The sequence below is a fragment of the Sus scrofa genome, chromosome 5 (assembly GCF_054392235.1).
Source record: "Sus scrofa isolate SSC_HxYL_T2T_F1_AM1 chromosome 5, Sscrofa_HxYL_maternal_Yorkshire_Landrace_v2.0, whole genome shotgun sequence".
NCBI lineage: Eukaryota > Metazoa > Chordata > Mammalia > Artiodactyla > Suidae > Sus > Sus scrofa.
The window spans coordinates 81,995,954-82,017,152 of record NC_139387.1 but is presented as its reverse complement, the minus strand read 5'-3'; the positions used below and the strand labels follow the sequence as shown (position 1 = coordinate 82,017,152).

Sequence of the window (21,199 nt, the reverse complement as noted above, 5' to 3'; positions counted from 1 at the left end):
AACTTGAATTATTCTAAAACTATTAAAAAATTATTCATTAGTTCAAACTAAAGCTACTAAAAAAATTATTCAGTAATTCAAACATCTTTTTATAAAGAGTATTATGTCCCAAAGGTTTGATAAAGGAGTTCTTTCAAACATGCAAGTAACACTTAATTTCAATCTTTCAAAAATTCTTCTCTAGAATTTCATAATTCATTAAATATCTACTTAACAGAGTAGATATTGACTAGGACAGCTAATGTTAATTTAAATCTGATGTTCAGATGTTACTTCTTTCTCAGACTGTATATATTTCATAGCTCATGAAAAAACTTCTCAGAAGAATTTAAGTACTCTAGTTCCTGAATTTCTATTGATAGCTTAGGAAAAGCAATCTGACTGGAACAAGAATGTTCAATCTACAGTCACATAGTGCTTTATTAAAATTTAGGAAAACTCAATTTTCCATAAATGGGAGAGATACGCTAGCCAGATTTTGAGGACTAAAGCTCCCTGGGTGTTTCTCCTGAGTTTAGGAAAGAATTTCATATGGCCCATTCTGAAATGAATTATTCCATTAAAATACTAAAGGTTCCTTGTCAGATGATTGTGACAAATAATTCCAAGATATATAGAACCAAATCTGAGAGGTATTATATTTTTCTAAAAACATACTTTATCAGTATATAGGTTAATAATCTTCTAAATTCAATATTTTTTCAACAAATATTATTTATGCAGCTATTAAAAGTAGAGGAGATACATATGTTTAACAGGTGCCATGTTTTGTATATTGTGGCAGGTGGCTGGTTTGAATCTACAGTAGGAATTCAATCAGGTCCAATACACTGAAAGGAAAAATTTCTAATAATTTCAATAATTTATTTTCTTGAGATATTCTAGCTGTGTATAAAATGCAATTGGCAAGACAACACTGCTTCTAAAGCACGATGACACCTATTACGGTGAAGCTCAGCCCATGGATGCAGGATGGAGCCCTGTGAGACACAGGAACATACTGTTTGGGTACTTGGGAATAAAGTATATAATGCAGAGATGCAAACAGGAACATTTTCTCCACCTTTGGGTAGAAACTGGCACAGATTTAAAATAAGAAAGATCTCATGGAGTTCATCTTTATTTTAGCAGCTTGACAGCTTATAATTTTGGGAGCACTGGAAACCAGAGTATAGGCATGAATCTCAAATAGAGTAGGTTAAACATGATGTCATAACAGAGGTGAGACACCAGCCTCAGTCAGCCCCAGCCAGCCCCATCCCACCCCACAAAAGACAGTAGACAGCCACAGAAGGCACTAGAACAGAATATAACTTCATCAACCATATAATAAGCCCCCAGAGTCTATAAGAAATCAGTGTTTGAGATTTTAAGGAAGGCAAGAAATTAGAGGTTTCAAAGAGTCGGTGAAATTGTACTATGCATGTAAATACGACTCTCTAGCCCAGGTCAATACTTTCAACCAAAACAAACATTTGTAAATTGTGATAGTCAAAATCAGATGGCTCCCTACTGATTTCCACCTCTTGCTAGTCACCCCTGTGTAGAATCTTCCTACACCTATAGACTAGCCTGTGTGACTAATGAAATATGGTTTAATTGACAAGTGACTTTCAAGGCCAGGTTTGAAAGACTTTGCCGTTTCCACCTTGGTCTGGCTCTTGAATTGCTACTTTCAACCAAATACTTTCAACCAAAACAAACATTTGTAAATTGTGATAGTCAAAATCAGATGGCTCCCTACTGATTTCCACCTCTTGCTAGTCACCCCTGTGTAGAATCTTCCTACACCTATAGACTAGCCTGTGTGACTAATGAAATATGGTTTAATTGACAAGTGACTTTCAAGGCCAGGTTTGAAAGACTTTGCCGTTTCCACCTTGGTCTGGCTCTTGAATTGCTACCCTGGGGGAAATCGGCTGTCACGTCTTAGGGATATCGAGTTGCCCTGCGAAAAAAATCCATGTAGTGTGGAACTGAGGGCTCCAGCCAACAGCCGGCACCAACTTGCCACCCACTTGAGAGAGCCATCTTGGAAGAGAACTTTCCCATCAAGCCTTCACAAGCCTGGAGCCCTGGCCAATACATTCACAACCTCATGGGAGGCCCCAAGGTGGAACCAGCCAAATTGCTCTCACATTCCTCCCCCCACCCCAGAGCTACTGTATGAGGTCACAAATATTTATTATTGTTTTCAACCTCTGAATTTTGAGAAAATGTGTTACACAGCAATAAGTAACTCTAGGCTCTGTAATTATTCTGAAAGCTAATACAGGAACCACTTCAGAGATGTGAAGCATGAAAATAATAAAAGCTAACATGATATATGATTTTATGAGGAAAGACCTGAAATCACAAACTAGAAAATAAAAGTACAATATTCATAGTGTAAATGCATACTTTACCTTAATAAAGCATTTGTCATTTTGGTGACAGAGCAAAAGAACCTTTGTGGAAACAACCTTCATAGCATGAAAGCCTTGAAATAATTGAGTAACTTCAAAGGGTAGTTTTTGTGTAGAAAATACCACTAATCATATTTTCTTTTGATCTCTACTATAATTTACTTAATGTGGCACATTTCTTACCATATTTTATATCTTTTTAATCATAGTTTTGTTGTATATATTAACACTAACAATAAATATATGAGTTACTTTAGATGATCAATGTTTATGAAAACTGAATAACAATGCAATATAATTTTAGAAGTTAGGGCTTTTTTCATCTTTGAGCATACAGGCAATATTGCTTCCAAGTTTTAGTCTTCTGAGACATATAATGTATCTCAGATATAAAAAGACTAAACAAACAAAACAAATAAGGACCCACGCTGCATTCCGGATAGCCAACAAACTGTATTTACGGAAGAGAGAGAAATGTATACAACCCACTAGAATTCACAGTATCATTTTTGCTTGAAATCCTACTCCTACAGAATCCACTTATTTAACAAACACTTTTATATAGTGTTATGGTCTTCTAGGCTGTGTTATAGTTACTTAAGTAAAGAGTTACTTATGTAGCTTTATCATCCTAAGCTTTGATGGCTATAATTTAATATTTAGATGGTAAAAATTGCTTTCCCATCCTGAACATCACAACTGTTTCTCTCTATGACTTAATCACTGTTGAATATTACTGACATTTATTTTTCTGTATGTGAGGAGATGAAAAGTCTATGGTTAGAATACTGGTATATTTCTTAATACCTTCAATTCAAAGAACTGTTCATCCTCAATGCAGTTCCATCACCATACAGAATGAAATTGGCTATTTTTATAGTACACCAACTTGAAATTATGACAGAAAAATTTTAAAGTTTGTATTTAATCAAGTATGCAAACCAGCAGCTTCAGAGAGATCAGTAGGAAAATCTTTCCAAACATAATCTCATTTGAATTAGTTTCTTACACAGTCTTAGAAATAGTTATTTGTCAGTGCCTGGGGAAGTAATAATTTACGATGTGTTGGTGGTGATGAATATTGATACTGTAACAATCTAGATGTTACTGTGGTTTATCATTAAGACATAAGATTAAATAGTGATACCTATTGCAGGAGAACACTGGGAATCATCTGTGAAATTGCCAACGTGTGACCAGATGTCACCCTAATTTGCACATTAAATACATGGAAAAAAAAACATTTTTAGATAGCTGCAAAATGCAGAGTATTACCTGAAATCTCAGCTATTCCTTTTATTAAATATGTCAAGGTAAATCCATTAGAACTGTTTATACCATTTTTTTCTAAGCAGAATATCACAAGATGATTAACACTTTTAGGGGGATGTCTTTTTCTGCGTCCAGGTTATTTCCTTCCAGTTCTACCAGCTACATCACTTCTACCCTCTCTCCACTTCCAGGGGAGAAGTGCTTATCTGAATGATCATTGTGGAAGAAGAAAATTGGGATGTATAGCTCAGCACCTTTTCTCTTGAGACCCAGCTTCTCCTGGAGAGCATCTCAAATTCTCCTGTGCTTCTCTAGGGGAGGTGTGTCTGGGTAGTAGTGCCTGGGACTAGGAAGCCTCCTTAATTCTGTTAAGAAGTCACCTTGCCTGCACATACAAGCTACATTCTCCAGTACATTGTTTTCCAGAATAAAATAGTGTCTTGTCCACCATAATATTATTTCTGTCTCTTAATTTATGTAGAACTTGGGCAGGAAGAGGGTGCTTCTTCTTAGGTCTACTAAAGAACTTAAAAAAACAGTGATTAGGAGTTCCCATTGTGGCCCAGTGGGTTAAGAACCCGACATAGTATCTGTGAGGATGGATCCCTGGCCTCACTCAGATCTTGGGTTAAGGATCTGGCATTGCCACAAGCTTCAGCATAAGTCACAGATGAAGCTTGGATCCCAGCATTGCTGCAGCTGTGGTGTAGGCCTGCAGCTGCAGCTCTGATTCAACCCCTAGCCTGAGAATTTCCATATGCTTCAAGTGCATCCTTAGATTAAAAAAAAAAAAAAAAAATCAGTGATTAGAACGATCAAATACTCTACAAAAAGACAAAATACAACCACCCAAATGATAATGAGCATTTTCATGAATTCCAACTTTTATACTTAGATAAACTCTGAGTTGTTTAAAGTTACAATAAAGGGACTCAAAGAATTTAGGCAAAGGTAAGATTCTCAAATTAACATGGATTGATCAAAAAAACCTCAAACAAAGGCGATTTTCAGGGTGTTCCCACTGTGGCTCAGTGGAAATGAATCTAACTAGTATCCATGAGGACACAGGTTCAGACCCTGGCCTTGTTCAGTGGGTTAAGGATCCAGAGCTGCCGTGAGCTGAGGTGTAGGCCGCAGATGCAGCTCAGATCCCCCTTTGCTGTGGCCATGGCGTAAGCTGGCAGCTGTAGCTCCAATTGGACCCCTAGCCTGGGAACCGCCATATGCAATGGGTAGAGCCCTAAAAAGACAAATTAAAAAAGAAAAGGGGAAAAAAAAGGTGATTTTCAGACTAAGTGAAAGGTAATATTAAGATGATGCCCTGCTAACATAAATTCACTAAATTCATCACCTTATTGTAACGCCTTTGCTTTACAAAAACAGAGACATTTAAATCACTTAGTATAATTAAACCAGAAGCACAAATAAGGCTAGATTTGTCTGCATGTGAATTTCAGTAGCATTCTGTATTTTTCATCACTGTCAGGAAGGATGTTTTATTTTCTAATATGCCCTTAAGTTCAAGCAAAAAATAGAAATAATTAGATTCATAATCAATCTTTATAGACAATGAAGTTCCTGCTCCAATCTCTAAATGTATATTAAGAGAACCCATCCCATGCATAATGCCTTCTAACACCAAAGAAAAGGAAAATCTAGGCAAGTGTTGAGAGAAACCAAAGTTCACGAGACCCATATTTGACTCAGTGTTAAATCCAGTGAAGACACCTTATTGTGTTTTTTACTGGTCTTATTGACACGTGGTAGGCAGTTTGGAAAAAGAAAGATTTAGGTCTATGTACAGTACAGTTCAGAATGAAAAAAAAAATCACCTTAAGAGTATAATAATGGGCCTTTGGGAGCTGTGTGAATAACAAGAGAAAAGCAGTCAAACAAGGGAAAGATGGAGACATAGCCAACCTAAGGAAGTCATTGAATGGAAGGAATGTCAGCAGTAAAGGGATGAAACACTTTTATTCAATGAATAGTTGTTGAGAGACTCTCTGTGTAGAGCATAATCTTAACTGCCGTCATGAATGTGAAAACTGTTCCTTCCTTCAAGGAACTTGACATTTAGCTGTGGAGAGGAAATACACAGTAACAAAAGGGAAGGAACAAAATGTGATTAAATAACAATCAAGTGGTTATTTAATAGATGATAATAGAGAAAAAAGAAAGAATGGAAGAATGAGAGAGTGGAAAAAAGTTTTTTACTGACTCTTCCTCTTTGCTAAGGTTTTTCACATAACACCTCATTCAAATGTCACAGAAGCACAAGGTATGACTGCCCCCAATTTATAGATGAGAAAGTAAAGGCTCAGAGAGATTACATCATTTGTCCAAGATCACATAACTAGTAAGTCATATATCTAGGATCAAAACCTAGCTCTATCATATTCTAAATCTTTTTCCCTTTCCATTAAACAATATTTATTTTAATATAAGAAACTCTATGCAATGGAAACCTAGCACTGGAAAATGAGCAAAACACATGCACTCCTCCATGCATCCACTAAATAGGAACTGAATACCTTCTCTGAGTACATGCATGTGCTAGCGGGGGAAATGATCAGAAAGAAAATCATGTGTCTACATTTTTGACATAGCTAGAGAAAGGTAGGTGAAGATAGATAGATAGATAGACAGACAGACAGATAGACAGATAGATGAACAAATGAAAATAATATAGAACTAGGTAAGAAAAGCACAACAGAAAAACCAGAAAATGCTATAGGATTCAAGTAAGGATAGACCACATTATTTTAAGAGAATCAATAAAAGCATAATAAAAGGCAGAAAGGTGGACAGGTTTATTCTCACTGGAGCCAAAGATTCCAGTTTTGGAGGACAAATGAACAAAAGTTATGGAAACCAAATATAGATCAAGGACCAACAAAAGCAATAGTATAAATCAAGTATAAGACACAGGAAGTGACTACAGGAGAGAAAGCAGAAAGGTAAATTAGGGTCAGATCATGGAAGACCTCAAATATCTGGCTAAGCATTACACTTAATTTTTTTTTCATTTTTTAAAGTTTTGTTGAAATACAGTTAATTTACACGGTTGTGATCATTTCTGCTCTAACACAAAGTGATTCAATTATACATGTACACACATCCATTCTTTGTCAGATTCTTTCTCCACACAGACCATCACAGAATATTGGGTAGAGTTCCCTGTGCTATACAGCAGGTCTCTGTTGGCCAATCATTGCATACATCACAGTGTGCATATGCCAATCCCAAACCCCCAGTTCATCCCTCCTCCTGCCAACCCGCCCCTTTGGTAACCATAAGTTTGTTTTCAAAGTCTATGTGTCTGTTGCTATTCTGAAAATAGGTTCATTTGTATCCTTTTCTTAGATGTCACATATATAAGTGATATATGATGTTTGTCTTTGCACTGTCTGACTAACTTCACTTGGTATGATAATCTCTAGGTCCATCCATTTTGTTGCAAATGCCATTATTTCATTCTTTTTTGTGGCTGAGCAGCACTCCTTTGTATATATGTACCACATTTTCTTTATGCATTCCTGTCAATGGACATTTAGATTGCTTCCACTGTAAACAGTGCCTGTTATGCTTAATTTTGAATACAATGAATAATAAGGTTTCCAAGCAGAGAAGAGACACTCTCTGAGTTAATGCTTTAGAAGATAAATTTATACAAAATTATTCATATTACAAAGGATGGATTTTACAATGCTATTGGAATAGCACAGGTTTTAATGGGTATGATGGCAGACAGAATGATAAAAGGAGGGAAGTACAAAGACATTTAAGAGTTAAAATCTATAAAATTTGTTAACTGATAACCTATTGAATATAAAGGAAAGAGAGGTCAGAGAATGGCTTCAGCATTTCAAAGTCAAGAAACTGAGAAATGGCAGTGGCAGTAACAGGAAAGGAAATGATGCAGAGATGGACGGCTAGGCTGGGGGTGCTGCGGAGGAAAGATGTTAGAGATTGAATCTGGAGTTCTCATAAAATCTCAAAATGGAGGGGTCCTAAGTGAAACAGAAATATTATGAGTGATGTTGGACCTGGAGATCGATGCTTGGATTGCATCAACCCAGAGCTTATCAGTGACTTCTTTAGAGTAAATAAAGGCACCAAAAGAGAGAACACCCACCTAGGAAAGAAGAAAGAAATTGAGAGGAGGGTTATAGCTACAATCCTGGAGTTTTTAAATTATAGAAGCAGCTATCTCATGTGGTTCATTTAGTACTTGTAGAAAACTGGAAGTTAAGGAATGAAAAAAAAGAGACCAAAAAAAAAAAAAAAAAAAGCAGAGTAGACAAAATAGAATAGACAAGGTTGATCACAGAAATCAAAGAAGAAAACTTCGACGAGAGTAGGGTTAACGTTATCGAAATTTACAGAAGCGAATGAAGACAGGAAAAGGGATTTGATGTGAAGATGGTCAATTGAGGCTGAAAAAAGCATTTCTAGAAGCACGGGGAAAATGTTAAGGAGGCTTTAAGTTGCTGACTGAAAAAAAAACATGCACAATGTTTTATTCAGTGGACAAAACTGAGGACTTAAACTGGGGACACAGAATCTCAGCTAACTCTGAGACACTGCTCCAAAGAGGCAAGAGAGGCACCAGGTTACCTAAGGGGTTTTTGCAACAAAGACCAGGAGGTCGGAACATCAAAGATTACTGTTAATTAAAGAAAACTAGACATCTAAATGAAAGAATTCAGCACTTTTCTATGTATGGGAAGATGCAAAGTCTGGGCTCACTGAAATAATACCTTTAATATACACCTCAGCTACCTGAGGCCAGTATCCTATGCCTCAGCATCTTCAGAGGTGGCTGAAAGGCTGACTGCTAGATAGGAGGGCACCCTCCCTCCATCCTGAATTCCCTCAGGGCTCACCAGTGGGGCGGCTGTAATGTGACTGATGGCTTGATGGCTGAAACATCCTTTGTTTACTGATATGTCAGGTAATATTTTTCGTTCACAAAGTATTGGCTAAGGCAGAATGCTGTAGACCTCAGTAGAAGGCAGGATAATTCCTAGTGTTCAAGAGACAGGCACAGAGCCAAAGGCAACCAGACTCACTTGAAGCATTGTATCAAGCAAGCAGCTGATTCATTTTTCAAAAAAGAAAAGGAAAAGGATGGGGGGAAATTCAAAGACAAGGTCTAAAGTCCAGAAAGCATCCACCATGAAATACAGAATGAGAAGCAACGTCTAACTAATTAACTACTCAGTTATATAAAGCTGTCCAAAAGGATCAATATAGTGAAATAACCTTTTGTTTAGGCAGTGATTAATTCTCACAGTGAGGTTGGCACAGAAAAACTTTGCTATTAAACTTTGTAAGAATTTGGTGACAAATTAAAAAAGAGAAATTCAAAATAAAATGTGTTCAAAATCCCTGCAATAGGTGTTCTAAAAGTGGAACAAAAAATATGATCGCTGATGACATAAAAATAACCATCACCTTTCATCAAGCTATACCAGATGGAGCCTGCATACACAAAAAGGGCACAGTCGCTAATTATAAAAAAAAAAGAATTGCTTGGACAGGAAGAGAATGATGTCCCTGGTAAAAGCCATAATCACGGCACTCTGTTGGGAGTCCGACAGCACCGCGTAGGCAATATTTTTGTCAAATAAGGTGTGTCTGACAGTTATATTCTATCACAGGCTGTGTCCTTGATGATATGAGTATTCTGGTAAAATGGAAATAGAAACTGAAGGATTTCCCAACCCACTAGAGAAGAACACTAAGATATCAATCTAACAAACTGGTAAGGATGACTCAATGCCACAGACCAGGAGATTGGAACAGAGATCAAAACAGAAATATCAATCAACCTCATTGCAGCAGTGTTTACGATAGCCAGGACATAGAAGCAACCTAAATATTCACTGACAGAGGAATGGATAAAGAAGATGTGGTATATATGGTAAAATTGAATCACTCTTCTGGATGGCATGAATTAAAACAACATTGTAAATCAACTCTACTTCAATAAAAAACATTTTTTAAAAAGGGATGATTTTAAAACAGCATTGGAAATCAACTCTACTTCAATAAAAAACATTTTTTACAAAGGGATGATCTGTCCCCATCCCCACATCAAACTTGCAGCAAGGATAAGGAAGCATAAGAAGGGACCGCAATCTCAACGGAGAACGGGGAGCATGCTCATCAGCACTAAGATTCTTAAGAGACCTGCAGGCATGAGAAGGGGAATACGTACTGATAGAGAGGAAGAGGAGCAAAGCCTAAGCAGCATCAGAACAAGTTTACTAGCCATCATTCCTCCATAGATAAGTGTTGCCAGCACCAAGCCCTCCATGCTCACTTTCCCTAGCCCCCTTCTGTCCCCTACACTCCACACACCAATTGTATATCAGGCTGTAGGATGTGGGCTTGCACTTTATTTAGCCCAAGTCTTCTATGACCCCCTGTCTAGCCCAGGATGCACCAGAGAAACAGTGGAAAGGATAAAACATTTTTCTACCTTTCACATCTGGATGTTTATATCTAACATCCCAAAAACATATGGGAGAATTAAGCCCACTGCAATGCATCAATATAAATGGAAGATCCCATGACACTGTTTATCTTATTTGACAAGACATTTAATATTCTCTCACTTGTAATACTGCTGCTCTCAACTGTATTTCGGTAAACAAATAGAAAATAATTATTTTTCTTTTGCCATAATGGATGTGAACAAAGTGTGCAACGAAAAGCAGATGTCAAGATTTTCCTTTATTCTGGTATTAAGGTATACTGTGTGATTCTGGGCCTTGTGCAAATCCAATGTGTATTGATCTTCTAGAGATAAAATAGTAGAGTGCAAAAGGGCAACTTCTCACACAATGGCAAAAAATGGAAGTGACTCATAAACTTAAGAAAACAACTGGGTGTTAGGTTTAAATTGAGTGACTGTTGCACATGGTCAAATATACCTCTAATTGCTTCTGCCTCTTCCCTTGCATTCTGCTGCTGTGCAAATGCCATTCAGACAGTCTCAGCCTTCTACAAAGAAAAGTCCTTCTCCAGGAGCTCCCTTCTCCTTGGATCCTTCATATCACAATGTGACAGGAGAGACCCCTAAGACAAATGTTATTAACCTATGAGAACATGTGGACATAAAATATGATCATAAAACTGTGACTTTTTTATTACTTGACATCATCTTGCCTAATCAATATTTATTAAACATAAGGCATTTTCCTGTGCAGGAAGATAAATTAGAATCAGACACCAAGCTCAAGGATTTAGAGTTTGGTAGCTATGTCCTTAAAGTCAGGTTTTCTAAGTGGAGTCCAAGAACCCATAGACAATTCCTAAATAAACTTTCAGAGGCTTCTAAAACTCTTTAAGCAAATGCAACGCATTTTATGTTGGTATCGCCACTTGGCAGAGTGAGATGTTTGGTAGATATCAAATTCTCAAAAGGATCAGTGGCCCCCATGAGGTCAAGAACCACTGACTAGGGGCTTATAAAAAGCATTCCATCTCTCAGAACACATCCAGTTGCTCAAAGCATGTTTTGAACTTTTCCCTCAGAATGCTTCAGAACCCAGGACATCTTTTGTGAATAATCTCAATGAAGCCAAGTCTTCCTTGGACAAGGCTCTGATTTTTTTAAATTCCTCCAAAAGCACAGAGGGAAAACACGATGGGTAAATGATTAAACTGTGAAGTTTATTTCTGGTTGAAATGAATAAAAATATAAAGTAATGGGATAAACTTTCCTGGAGGACATAAAGGAGATTAAAGACTATGTGTTAACTGAAAACCGCATGGAAAAGAACCAATAAAAACATCACTACCCTAAGAATATTAACCAAGGGGAGAAAAAACACATTTTTTTAATTCCTTGAACAAATATTTATTGTACTATACTCTGTATATATTGTTGAAAATACAGAAAAAGGATGGGGTGGGGTGGGCTGGGACCAGTAGATGCAAGCTCTTGCATTTAGAATGGATAAGCAATGAGGTCCTGCTGTACAGCTCAGGGAACTACATCCAGTCTCTTGGGATAGAACATGATGGAATAAAAGACAAGAAAAGGAAGGTATAGGACTTTCCATTATGGCTCAGTGGGTTACAAACCTGACTAGTATCCATGAGGATGCAAGTTCAATCCCTGGCCTCACTCAGCGGGTTAAGGATCCAGAGTTGCTGTGAGCTGTGGTGTAGGTTGCAGACACAGCTTGGCTCCTATGTTGTTGTGGCTGTGGCGTAGGCTGGCAGCTGTAGCTCCAATTCGACCCCTAGCCTGGGAATTTCCATATGCCTTTTCCTTTTTTCCACATATATATGACTGGGTGGTCACTTTGCTGTACAGCAGAAATTGGCACAACATTGTAAATCAACTATAATTTTTAAAATATATCTAAAAAAGAAAATACAGACAAAAACCCCTGCCCTCATGGAGCTTCCATTCCACCATCTTCGCTTAATAATTCAATTCATCTAACATATACAGGTCAACTATGAATAAGTATTAATAGAAATAAAATAGAAAAGTAAAATAGAAATAAAAAGCAAATATGTCATGGAGAAAATAATTTTTAGGTAGAAAATTATTCATGGCAAAATATAATGTAATGCTTAATATTCTGATAAAAATATATTTGATGAAAATGAATAGAATCACTATAACCACAACATAGAAATCAAGAAATCAATGATATCACATCCTTGATAATTCTAAGAACATATATCTTCTTAATTATACTCAGTCACCTGATCTAAACAAAAGCAACAGAAAAATTTCAGGGATTTGGGAGCACGAGATCATGAGATAACATAGAGACAATGAAAAATAAGGTTGTCAACAGAACAGGCTGGGGCAGAGTTGACTCCCTTCTCTATAAAGTATAAGGAGATGCCAGAGCCAGGAGTTCATGGAAAAAGAAAGTTCTTGCTCTAAAACTAAATTACTTCCCTAAATTAAATGAACAAATTAGTCCTCATCCTTCTTTAATCTGAACACTGCAGATTATTTTTAACACCCTCCAGCTACAGATAAAAAAGCCCAGACATAACATTTTTCTGACACTACTTTTATACACACACAAATAAAGCAGAATAAAAAGTGACAAGTCGTTTAAAAAGTATATGTTAACTGTATAACTGAATCACTTCGCTGTACAGCAGAGCTTAACACAAAAATTAACACGACATCGTAAATCAATTACGATAAAAATTTTAAAAATAAAAAAAATGCAGAGATACTGCAAATTACCTCTTTTTAACCAAATAAAAATCAGTAAAGCAAGTGTATGTGAACGGATTTAACAGCTGATGTAATGAGAGAAACGTCATGGGAGAAAGTCTCCATCTGTGGGGTGGATCAGGGGGAAAAGGAAGATTATCCTGTGCTCCCCATTCCTCATGACGACTGCCCACCAGCCCTCCTGTCATGTGCCTCAAAAACTGGACTGGGTGCATATTGGGGATAAGAGAAAGAACAAGCAATCTTTAAATATTCCAGCTTGAGTACTAAGAAACTCATCTGATCTCTTTCAATGGAAGCCACCTTTTCAAAGCTTTCTCTGCAAATTTAAGGAACTAGAAATCTTGAGGCGGGATGTGTGCACACCCACACAAGTGCTCATGCTCAGAAACTAGACCTTTGGATATGCAAATATTGAAGCATGCACTCTTTTGGAGTGAAGAATCTGAGACAATAAGGAACTAAACTGCTTGGTATAATGACACAGAGGGGTTGTTTTGTGTGGGTATAGGGAGTATTCACTGTATAAGGGTTTTCTCCAGATGGGTGGAGGATCAGAGAAATGGAAGACGAGGTATTCAGCTGGGGGTGATAAATGACTAACTGGTACAAAAGGGCAGGTCAGGACCTTGGGAGAAAGACTCTCCTGCAAAAGGGTGTGGTGAGGACTCTGGCACTGGTGACATCAAAATCAGTTTTAGGAATTATCTTGTGGCTCAGGTTAAGAATCTGGTGTTGTCACTACAGTAGCCTGGGTCGTTGCTGTGGCTCAGGTTTGACCCTTGGCCTGGGAACCTCTATATGCCATGGGCGTGGCCAAAAAAAATCAATTTTCACATCTTGTTATAGGCTGTCTAATGCACTCATGTAATCTTCAGGCCTGAAGTTAAGCATAGTTTAATATATGCAGATTGAATCTGGATGAAGATTTTTCTCCAGGCTATGGAAATTCAGTGACAACTCAAAAACCAAATCATTGTCAACAGATCTCTCTGATTCAAACACATTCTGCTCTGCCATTTGGATTTAGAAACAGAACAATGCCTTACCTGTCAAGCCATGAATTTGTTCTTCACTAATTTAAATGTTTGTTTCACTCACAAGTGAAAGAAACAGCTCCCCAATCTTTCAAAAAATGGTTTTTTACATCATAAAATGATTCCCAGCAATTCAGGATCTACTGAGAAATTCCCATTTAAAAGATGAACAAAATAGTAATATCATAAAGGATTTTAAAAGTTAAAAAAAAATGTTTTTAAGGAAATAAAATTTCTCTTAGTGAGCTACTTAAAGAATCTGGTTTATCCTTCATTTGGAAAAGATTTTTTTTTGCCACACCCACGGCATGCAGAAATTCCCGAGCCAGGGATTGAAAGTGTATCACAGAAGCAACCCAGGCTGCTTCAGTGACAACACCAGATCCTTAACCTGCTGTATCACAAGAGAACTCCTAAAAAGATTTTTTTTAAGATTCTTTTTAATCTGTGATGATGCTAAAGTGCTCAACCAAACTGATTTTAGAAAAATCAAAATGCTTCTTTTCTTAAATTATTCCATCTGGCAAAACGATCATGCATTCACTTAGATAAAACCCAATACCCTGTGAATGCATGATCAGGAAATATGATAGGGATGAGAGTTAAAAGAATTGAGCTTTGTTTCATTTTGTGGAAGAAAAAGTTAAGACACCAGAAGGACAGTACTCGAGTACCTAAAGGAGACATTGAGGCAGAAGTAAACACTCAACCACTAGCAAGATTAGAAAGGACAGGATTCCTGTTCCAAGAGGTCAGATAACTAGATAACCATGGGTAGGCATGTACATGGCCCAGGCTGAGCTCAGCTTCCAGAAGAGTGTTGCTTCGGTTGACTGGTCTCCAAGAAAAAGAGCCCACTGGCAGAAACTTTAAGGGGGCGGGGGGGGGGGGCAGTTATATCAGACATTTTTACATTTTCTCTAATGTCAGAGCTTCCCCAAAGTCCACATCTAAGGTTACAAATGTTCCCTTTTCACTAACCTCCTCATCTTGTCTTTATCTAAAAATCCACTCAATGGGTTATATTGTTCAAGTATTATAACAATTTTAAATGAAATTGAGTGCTGATTACTCCAAGTGACACATGAAAATCATTCTAATAAAATTTTCTGCTGCACTGATGTGTCCGTTTTAGAAAAGGGGGTTGCTACTAGGCTAATTTGTATTTTTCTCTGTTCAATAGTCAATAACTCCCTTTTGTGCTCAATTGACCTCATGTCCTCAACACTCAATTTCTTAGAAAAAATTCTTATTAGAACACTGGCAGAAGTAGTAATCAGCAGTGCTTAGTGACCTTTTACCATTCAGCCCTTGAGAAACCAGACTTTCCTTTTCATAATTTTATGATATCTACTTTCTTTGACTCGGAGCCAAAGAAATTCAATACTTATTCTGAAAAGTCCCTGACAACTAGCACCAAGAGAGGTCTGATATATATTTTATTCCTGTTCTAAATGTAACTGGACACTAGGAAATCAAGTTCAGGAGATTTTAAAACTGGTAAGAATAAGGTTGCTAATGTCACAATTCAAAAATTCAATCAATAGCTCATGAGTTTTCCAGAAAAGGTCAACCAGAAAATAGATATTCAACCCTTTAGTATGTAATTTAGTCAAAATAATTTACTGGTAGTACTTGCTTTCAAAGGTACTACTGTGCATTTCTCCTTGCTAAGCTACTGTTGGCTTTTAATCATTCATGCAGTTTTTCAAGATCATACTGAAATCTTATTTCCCAAAGTACAAGCTACTATTTTTATTTAATGTCAGTTGAGTAATTAATGACTTGTTCTCTAATGTATCAATTTAATGGAAGTGTTAAATAGCACTCAATCTAGGACTGGCTCCTCCAGATCACTATATATCCTTCAAACTTCTTTAAAACACTGATAGTTATCTTTTGGTGATACTACTGTGGTCTGTCTGTTTCTAATACCCCACTAGCCCCACGCCTCCTCTCCCCACAGTGGGAGCCACTTAATCTCTCCTGGAGGTTCAATCTTATCTCAGGCTTTGGACCAATAGCATCCTCATGAGACTGGAACATTGGCTCATTATAGGGCAGTAGATATCAAGTCAACCTTGCTTTTAGTCCAACCCTGATAACTGATCCTTTGGCAAAGTTTTAACAACTAGGCTTCTGACTAATTCCTGAAACCAAGTTCCATTTGATCCTCTAGATGTGGTAACTGGGTCCCTTGCTCACTTTCCTCTGTGCCTGGTTCTCTGTCCTGATAAAACCATTACATCTGCTCTCTATATACCACAAAGTACCTTCCTGTGTGGATCCCCACCCCCCGACCCAGTGTTTGTAGTTCTGTCCTGGTCTCACATTCCATCTCATCCTCAACCTCCTCCACTAAAGGGCATGTCTATTTCCAACTTCCAGATCCCCTAATCCTCCTCTGTTTCAACGCAGTGCACACTGTCAATGCCTGACTCTGTCTCAAGATATACAACCAAGTGTAAATTCACCAACACCAATGAAATGCATAATTGATCAAAAAATATTTTAATAGATTTATGAAATTATGTAGGTTGAGTAATCCATCATCTCACCAAAGCCTAAAAAAGTACAAATTTTAGGTAATATCATAAGAAATGGTATAATATTTGCTGAAAATTGAATCCCATTCTCTCCTGAAAATGACTAGCCAAAACGATTGATTAATATTAATTTCATGGGATATGTACACTTTTTCCTTTTTGAAACACAGACCTGAAGCACACTTCACTTATTCTTCATAAATTCTTCTAAAAAGTTAGTAGCTCTGTAATCCCTCTGCTCTCTTATTTTATACACTAAAATACAAATTCAATTTTTACTTTTCTTGGTAAGGAGAATAGTAAATGCAAATTAGATAAGGAAGGCCAAACGAATGATCTATTATTGACAAAGAAGGCGTCTGGAAAAAAGGAACTCCTAGGTGCTACTAGTGGAAGTGTAACTTGTCCCAGAGCTTTTGAGAAAGTTATTGTATAATTTGTTTCCAGAACTCTTTACAAATTCAATTTATTTTGACCCAATAATTCCCTTTATAGGAGTATTCCCTAAAAAAATTCAGACATTTAAACAAAGATTTATTCACAAAAAAAATTTCATTTCTATCAGCAGAAAAAAATTACCTAAATAAGCAATGAGATTTGGTTCAATAAACTACAGTATATCTATATCATAGGAAACTATATAGTCCTTTTTAAATTATATTATCTTATAGTACTTAACACAGTGGGAAAATTTCCAGAATCAAAAAATTTTATTCTGGTTTAATCAAGAGTGGTGGAATATGGCAGATGATTTTAATTTGCTCCCTCTTTCTTTCTCTCCCCCCCACCTCGTTCAGTTCTGTAGTTTCCAAATCTTCTATACTAAGTATGCATTGCTCTTAAAATAGCCTGGAAAAGAAAGAGAAAATAAAAGATAATTTAAAAGCATGAGAATATCTTGAATATAATAAAAGATATAACTAATTTTCTCTTTTTAATTCCTTAATAAATTAATAGGGATGATTTCCCAAAACAGTTGTGCTCAGTGCTACAACTTCTTAATCGACCTCTATGTGGTGGCTGCTCCCTTCTTTAGAACATGGTCCCAGCAGACGTCCAAGGCATATCTTAAGAAAAAAGCATGAAAGCAGATACACCAAAAACGCTGTGTATATTTATATACTCTATCTAAATGCAATACACTGCAGCAAACTCCAGCTGTCTAATCCCACCCATAGGTTTTTTACTGCAGTTAGGAAAATCAGACAGTTCGAGAACAAATTGAGAAAACGGTAGGTGGGCTCCAAGTTTCAAAATAAAAACTCACCTTCAATTCTCACCCCATCAGTTCAACAGGAAAGGATTAGTATGAACACTTACTGAGCGCTACTGATTTTGAACACTTTTATATTCATATACATATGAGGATTAAATGAATATACATGAATCCTTATGAAAAACCTCTTCAGGGACAAGAAAAGGAGTTTGTACAAGGTCACAAATCTATGAAGTGGCAAATCCAGCTCTCATGGCCTATGAAGCTCATTTTCTTTCTACTACACTCCTTAGGGCTAATGATTCTGCTAATTTAGGATTGGACAACTAAAGAGAACTATGTATATAAAGCTCCTTCGACTATGCTGGGCACTAAGCAAGTGCTCAAGGATGATAGCTATTTTTCACAATTGCAGACAAAGTTAGTGGGTTTTGTATATTCTCACTTCAAAAAGAATTAAAACCTGGGAAAATATACCTTAAATGAATTTCAAAGGTCTTCTGTTAGTTGAATTGGCTTATTAAGAAAACAAACTACAATTTCCTATGCGCCCAATATGCCAAAGTCACTATGTGGTAAATTTCTGTTCTGTTATTCTGAATAAGAATGATCAAGAAATGATGGAGTTCCCATTGTAGCTCAGTGGTAACAAACCCAACTAGTACCCATGGGGACGTGGGTTCAATCCCTGGCCTCCCCCAGAAGGTTAAGGATTCAGCATTGCCATGAGCTGTGGTATAGGGTCGCAGACACAGCTCGGAACTGGAGATGCTGTGGCTGTGGCGTCGGCCAGCAGCTGCAGCTCTAATTCATCCCCTAGCCTGGGAACTCATAAATGCTGCAGGTGCAGCCCTAAAAAACAAAAAGAAAAAAAAAGAAAAAAAAATTTAGATATGAGGCTGTTAAGTACTGCTACTTTGAAATGCATATATGGACTATCAATGCTTTACACAGTAAATTACTCTAACATATACTGAAATAAAGTATATCTTTTGATAATCCAGAAGACAGTTTGGAATCTTTCACAAATCATGAACATAAATTGCCACTGTGTTCTAGACAGAAGACGCAGAAGGAAGACATTCAGGAAGCTGTGCTCAAGATAATCCAACTTTTGCTTCATGCCTCACAAATCTTGCTAGGAGGATGCCTTCAATTGGAGCTAAAGGAAATCTTCTAAGTTTCTGAATTAAACATGTTCCAGGACCAGACTTCAAACAGCATGAGTTTAAACAAAACAGCATAACCATCTACTGCTCTCACGTGGCTGAATTGGGCCTTGTATTGAATTCTCACTAGTCTGAAAGGTTCATATATGGGGACAGAGGCTTCATTCTCAAGATCTTTTTGATCTTGCCATTACACCTGGTTATCACATAGACTTGACAGATACCCACTGACTGCCAGCCACTCCAATGGCAGCGGAAGATGACTGCTGTCTTCTTTGACCAGACTGAGAAGCTGAAGGTTCTCAAATTAGTCAGATAGGTTACTTTCCCAAATACTTGCAAGCCAAGCCTACTTTCTGTAGACCTCAGACTCTCTGGGTTTCTTGCAAATGTTAACAAATCTGTCCAGGAGTTTAATTTCAAGAGGAGTGTTATATAAGAGAAACAGTCTGTTAGAGCACAAATAACTACTGTGCTGGAGACTGTGAAGTAAGTAATTCAATGCCAACATCACGAGGAGCTCTCACCCATACGAAACTGTTTAGGGGACACTGTATTAGGTCAATAAGATCAACTCACTCCTGGGATTCCAGAGTCACTATTTGCCTACAACCCAAATATCTAAAATGGGTTACAAATGAGATGAAAACATCCTCCCATCCCACAGGCAGCTCTAGGCAGGTCTGGAAATATGGACTTCAAGTAGAGTCCAGTATTATCAATCATGCCCTAAGTAGGGTCTCTTATTTATCATTATTAACCATAATATATCTTAAAAGTCTAGATTGACACTGAAAATGCCCAGAAGGGTATAAATAACATTATAATTATATTACTAAGAGAAAAATAACACTTTTAAAAGAAAGTCATGAGACTCAGATCCTTGCAATTAATTTAAAAATTATCCATGAGCTTTATGACTCACTTGGAGGGAAAGACAAAGAATTCTATTTTGACTTGTTGATTTTCAGTTGCCAGTAAACAAACAGTGGAATCTAGGAAAGAAGTCAAGGCTATGAAGTGTGTGTGCGATGTATATTTAACAGTCACCTTCATAGAGATGATAGCTGATACCACGGGAACAGACAAGAACAAGAGAGAAGTCTGGACAAAGGAAACTAAAAGAAAAGGCACAGCGAGTGTCCATATTTTGGAGGATAAAAAGAAAGGCAAGCACAGGAGGAGATGTTAAGCAATGGAGGAATTAGAATTACTGGTACCTTAAAAGCCAGGGAAAACAAACTTTTGAGAACGTGGTCCTGGGCAGAAGCTGGAAAATGCAGTGAGAGCCTAAGGAAGAGGTGGAGTGAGAAAAGATGGCATCTGGCAATGTTTTGGTCAAAGCATTCTGGGTTGCAAAAAATACTCAAGTGAAGGAGGATTTAGTTAATCACCTGAGAGGCAATCTTAGAAAGCAAGCAACTAAAGAGAGGTTCAGACTTAGAGAAAGTTGAACTGGGAACTAACTACAACCAAAGCCACCCTTTCGAAGTCTCCAATTTTTGTCTTTTCGCTTTGAGCACAGGCCAACATGGTTGTCTGATTCAAAAACATATTAAATGAAAGGATGATCATCTACCATAAACTGAAACTTCTCAGTCTTAGTGCAAACTCATTAGAGAATCTGACATGCTGACAAGCTGAGGTTCAGCTAATGCGTTCAGCAGCCTTGGGTCACGAGCACATTGCTAGTCATAGGCCCAGATCTGCCAACAGTCCCCTTGAATGTTCCTCATCTGCAATATGACGCTGGCAAATTCTCTCCACACCTCAGACACATTTGTGAGAATAAAATTTAAAAGTGGATGTTAAAGACAGTTTATTAAACTTCACATCCCCCACAGCACACATCACAGAACTTTGCCTAGTAAAGATTTAATGACTTTCATTTAGCTGTAAACTGTAAAACTATTCAAATGTAAGACATATCCAAAGCTACAATTAATCTACCCACTGAATGTAGTGGATATTCGATATTTATTTACTGAACTGAGTTATTTTTCATTTCAGCATATATTTCCTAAGAATATTGCCATGTAACTTCTATTCAAGAAACTAGTACTGAAAACCAGTGATAAGATGACAGGTTAGATAGACCCTAGCAATACAAAGATGAACCAGCTGTGGCGCTCCCATCGTGGCACAGCGGAAACAAATCCTACTAGGAACAATGAGGTTGTGGTTCCATCTGTTCTTCAATCCCACATCCTCTTTGCTTCCAGGTCCAGGCCATGGAATCTGTTTTCTCACCTCTGTCGTCCTTGAGCAGATTGGCCTTTTCCTGGCTACTGAGGCTGCACCAGTCCTCACTCTGACCCCAAGTAAGTG

At 37.3% G+C, this 21,199-nt stretch overlaps 1 protein-coding gene across 13 annotated transcripts in view; it reads right to left on the bottom strand.

The window, feature by feature from the left end:
• TMEM117 (transmembrane protein 117) overlaps positions 1-21,199 on the bottom strand; it is a 567,603-nt gene that overhangs the window by 499,231 nt on the left and 47,173 nt on the right. For 2 of the 13 annotated variants that reach the window (XM_084957212.1, XM_084957216.1), the window contains one exon: positions 10,619-10,763. The exons of the other annotated variants lie outside the window; for them this stretch is intronic. In XM_084957212.1, the coding sequence (XP_084813338.1) occupies positions 10,619-10,670 (52 nt within the window). In that variant the 5' untranslated portion in view covers positions 10,671-10,763. The remainder of the gene's footprint in view (positions 1-10,618; positions 10,764-21,199) is intronic. 13 annotated transcript variants of the gene reach the window in all.